We start from the raw sequence: 4,565 nt of genomic DNA, 5'->3' as shown, positions 1-4,565 counted from the left end.
GCTCTTCTGTGGATTGGGAGTTTAAAGTGACTTTGCTCACGGTGGCTCCTGTGTTAGGGAAACATTTGACAGCAACCATCGAACCTCCTGGGCATTAGCTTTAACCCTTTACCGTTGGGTCTTTATACAACTTTGAGTTAAAGACCCAGAAGTTCTAGTAAGATGAGATCTGGATGATCGGGAAAGTCTCAACATAGTCACACATACACCAAAATCATTCCAGTCCCTAATGCTAAGTTAACGCTTGTCATTTTCATGTCCCATAACCACATACAGAGAATAATTTAAAAAAAAAATGCTTTCAATCTGGCGACGGTTTTAGACGAGGTTGCACTGAGAAATCTTTGGTTTCTCTAAAACCGTAGATAAATCTACCTGTGCGACAGAGTTCTCCAGCAGTAATCACGACTGTGAAGCGTCAAAGAGTGCACTCGCTGCTGGTAGAGATTAACCATTCACTGAGAGAACCTGGGCTCTTTGCCGAACAAATGGTTTCATTAGGAGGAATAATCACCATGTCTGGACAAATCCTCGGATTCATCCACTGTTTCACTTGAATGATAAGGACTGAGATTTAATTCAGTGTGACTAACTTTGTCTTTTGACCATGAAGCCTTGTCTGTAAATGTGCACTACATTAAAAAGTAAAAAAAAAAAAAAAATACAATACGTCTGATAAAATATTAAGTTTAATTTTAGACTAAAATGTTATTAAACCTTACCACCAGTGTCAGTGTCTTGGTGGTTGGGATCCAGGCCCCTCTCTAACATCTTGGCTACTTTGTCCACCTGATTCTGCTGGACGAGGTCCATGAACTTCCTCAGATTGGCCTGCAACAATAAAGGAAAAAAAAAATTAAAAAATCACAGAGTGAATAATATAGTAAGAGTTATAGTTAGAGAGAAATGGGGATTAAAAAGTAGAGCACAGTTGATAAAAAGTCAAACTTCTGTGAGCTTGAAAAAGCAGTTTCAGTCAGTTTCCACTTGACTGTATTTCTGGCACAGAATGGTCAACAATCAAGGTGGAATGGGGGTATTGCAGGGACATCAGATTGTGGGGACAGTGCAGAGTGAAAAGGCTGGTCCTGTCTGTTCGCTGGCATGTGTGCCTTTTCTTTCCAGGCCACAGGATAAAAATAGATAGAAGAGCAGCTCCCTGAAGAAGAGGAAATGAGGAGAGAAGAATGAGGCGGAAGACAAAGACAGAGACGTTGGAGGGTGGGTGTAAGGGCAACAAAAGAATACGTCGGGTGGTAAATGAAGGGTGGGGGGCACAGGCCATGTGGGCGTATACAGAAACCCAGGGGTGTCCTAATCATATTGAGTTGACCCTGATAACTATTCTAGTGAAATACGATGCAGAACACGACATTGAAACCCAACATTTTTTTAGCTTCATATCACAATCAACTGGAGGAAACCATCTTCTCTCGTGAGGTTTTACCCAAGACCACCTTCTAGTTTGGGTCTACCAGGGGTTCTCCTTGGACTGGACTGCTCCAAACACCAAAGACCAACTGTCCTTCAGATGACCAGGACTTTTAAATATTAAGGAGCGTAGTCCTCCAGCTACCAGAGAGCATGTTTTTGAAGAGAGTGACCACTCCCGATATCAATATTTAGCATCTCAAAACTCACTTCCTTTCCCTTATTCTTGCTTTATCTGGGGCAATAATTCACCACTGACTTGAAAAGACGGCGTTCTATTTTTTATCATAGCTGAGATATATTTTTTTGGATAGGTTTTGGTTAATAATGTTATCCCCAAAGCAGCCAATTCACAGATATAAAACCCAATCTGTGAGTGCTCCACTCCTTTGCTTGTGTCTTTAATATTCACTTTGGCACCACCTACAGGATGAAGCAGTCATCACAGCAGCTCCAGCCTGAGCCCCAGCTGGGAGTCGGACTGCAGCAGGCTTGGTTTGCGCTGACATCTTTTTTTTCTTTGACTGTCTTTGTCTGCTCAGCTGCTCACGTTGGCTCTCCCGCGACTCCGTCTCACACTGTAACAATTTCAAGGCCAAAGTGGAGCAGAAGTGTGAGCGCTGATGACCGATAGCATCAACAGTTGAGTTTCTGCCTCTACACAATGACCGGCTGTTGGTGATGAAAAATCCACACAAGTAGGACTTTGTCGTAGAATAACAAACCAGGGTCGCAAAAGAAAACATGACAACAACAAATCCCTGTAAAAGTCCAGATGAAATGGAAATAGGAAAATAACTAAGACAAATCCCTGTAAAAGTCCAGATGAAACAAGTTCAACAGGCATGAAAATAGGAAAATAACTAACGTCATTTGAAGGTTAAATTAATAGGAACTGACAACGTAGCTTTGTTATATTAGAAAAGTTGACATCTTATAGTCAGCCAATCAGAAGAAAAGAAGCTTTCCTGTCGACTGACATTGATCTCTATCTGTAGTAGTGTTATTTTACTGCTGTAAAACTTGTAACTTCAAGTTTGAATGACTGTATTTTTATGCCTTTATTTTGCCACAAGTGTCTGGTAATAATAAAATGCTGTCTCAAACCCCATTAAACAGCAGTGTGTCTGTGTGTGTGTGTGTTGATCGTCACGTGTGTTTCATTTGGTTAAAAAGACAACAGAGACATTCACCTTCGTATGCAGTTTTGCGATCTGTTTCTCGTCCACAGTGGGCTGCCGGTAGACTCTGCTCTTGTAGCGGAACTGTTGAGTAATACAGACGAATAAACAAGGATTAGAAAAGGTGATATAAAAACAACAGCTCCACCGAGGACTGCATTAAATCTTTCCTCCTACACCGTTGAGTCCACAGAGGAGTGGATGACCTTTAGCTTAAAACTCTTCAGTCACAAGGTGTTTACTTAAAAAAAAACCCTCTGCAAGGTTCTGGGCAAAAGAAGACGATTGGAAGATGAAGACAATGAACATCTCATCCAATGATGACTTCAAGGGAGGCACTGACACATCTACATGCTTGGGTGTATGTGTGTCTCTCTGTCAGTCATGTTTACAGACACACAGAGTGTCCTTGTCTCCAGCTGGAGCCCAGAACAACGGTAGACAAAACAGATTGTAGTCTGTAGGTTTAAAACGAACTAAAGAGATAGCAGATAGCCTCAGCTGGCCTCTAGCAGATTCAACATCCTGTTGATGTGTCAGAAATATCAACTGTCTGGTGATTATTCTCTGGAGACATTATTGGAAGTCACAATATAGCTACGACATCTGGAAATTATGGGGGAACAGGGGATGCCTTTAAAAGGAGGCTCTTCTATTTTCTTCTTCTTCTTTTTCTTCCTCACAGTAAAGCAGAGAACTTTGTCTTTGGACATACTGACTGATGAGGGCGTGCTCTGGTCACAAATTGAATTGGACAAAAAAGAAAAAGAAAAAAAGAAGTTAATCTTGTGCAAAAGTCTTCACCTCCAACGTTGGGACACCTTTGCTGATTGGCTGAGGATACTCTCGCAGAAAGCGTTCTTCATCCAGGAACTTGCCATCCCGTCCGTTGTTTGCTGGTTGGAAAAGCCCGTAGTTGAGGACGTCTTTAAGGCTCTGATTGAGAGTACAGAGGATCCGCTGCTTGGCCACCCACACGGTGGCGTCTGGGTTGAACCGCATGCATTTCTGAGTTTGTTGTTTAGAGAGAGAGAAGAAAAAAAGGGAGAGGTGAGAACGACAACTGAGACAAATTCAATTTGTTTGTTTTTTGCCACATATACAATATATCAACGTGTTATGGAAAATATCTTGGAAAACTGAGCGTTTTGTTTTTAACAAATATTAAACACATCTAATAGGAACAGGACTTTACCTTGATTTCTTTCTTTAGACTTTGGTGAAAAAAAGTATTTCACAAAATTATTGATCATGTGAAACAAACAGTGTTTGATCGCAAATATATGAGTTTATGATGTGCCTATTGTTTATTGTTTGCATTCCCCTTCTGATGATCCGACCTGTCCCCATTCGTGCTTACTAATACATGAATAAATAATAATTTTAAAAAAACAACAACAATGCAGGCAGAATGCCTTGATTGTCTGGTAAAGAATTATGGGCCCTATGCCCCGGCGTTCAGTGATTGTCAGTTAGTGTTTTATGGCTTAAAGTGTCGCTGTGCCGGCGACAGCAGTGCTGCGTCTGTGATAAAGGCTGACGGGATGAGCTGTCTGGGAACTCTGCCTAACCATAATCCTCTCTCCTGGCATGGAGTGGGCAGAGGAAAGGATGAAGGGTTGAAGGTGTTCAGAAGCTGATGTCTTGCATCTGGCAGCTGCAACTTAGGCTGATAAAGCCTTCTTCATTTCTGCTGCTTTAATGAAACGGCAAACAGACATCAGCTGCTACTGTCGCTGTCTCCTCAGTCCCACTTGAGCTCGGATCTTAGTCTGTGTATCAAAACTGGGGACGACGTCCAACAAATTCGCCTCAAAGTCCATCTGAATAAAGTCTTTGGTGAGGAAAGTTCTGGAGAACTGGAATAATAACCTTGTACTTCATACTGTCTGAGTTTTTTTTTTTTAACTTTTTCTACTAAGCATTTAGTAGTGTGAAAATCTCAATTTTGTT

The 4,565-nt window shown here is 41.5% G+C and overlaps 1 protein-coding gene across 1 annotated transcript in view; it reads right to left on the bottom strand.

The window, feature by feature from the left end:
• The window catches only part of shank2b (SH3 and multiple ankyrin repeat domains 2b), a 129,218-nt gene that overhangs the window by 82,021 nt on the left and 42,632 nt on the right, over positions 1-4,565 (bottom strand). The window contains exons 5-7 of the mRNA XM_025055876.1: positions 3,417-3,620; positions 2,625-2,696; positions 723-831 (exon numbers count right to left, since the gene is read on the bottom strand). Of these exons, the coding sequence (XP_024911644.1) occupies positions 723-831; positions 2,625-2,696; positions 3,417-3,620 (385 nt within the window). The remainder of the gene's footprint in view (positions 1-722; positions 832-2,624; positions 2,697-3,416; positions 3,621-4,565) is intronic.

Source organism: Cynoglossus semilaevis, chromosome 5 (assembly GCF_000523025.1).
Source record: "Cynoglossus semilaevis isolate Cse_v1.0 chromosome 5, Cse_v1.0, whole genome shotgun sequence".
Lineage (NCBI taxonomy): Eukaryota > Metazoa > Chordata > Actinopteri > Pleuronectiformes > Cynoglossidae > Cynoglossus > Cynoglossus semilaevis.
The sequence above is the reverse complement of the archived record's forward strand: the minus strand, read 5'-3'. Positions and strand labels throughout refer to the sequence as shown.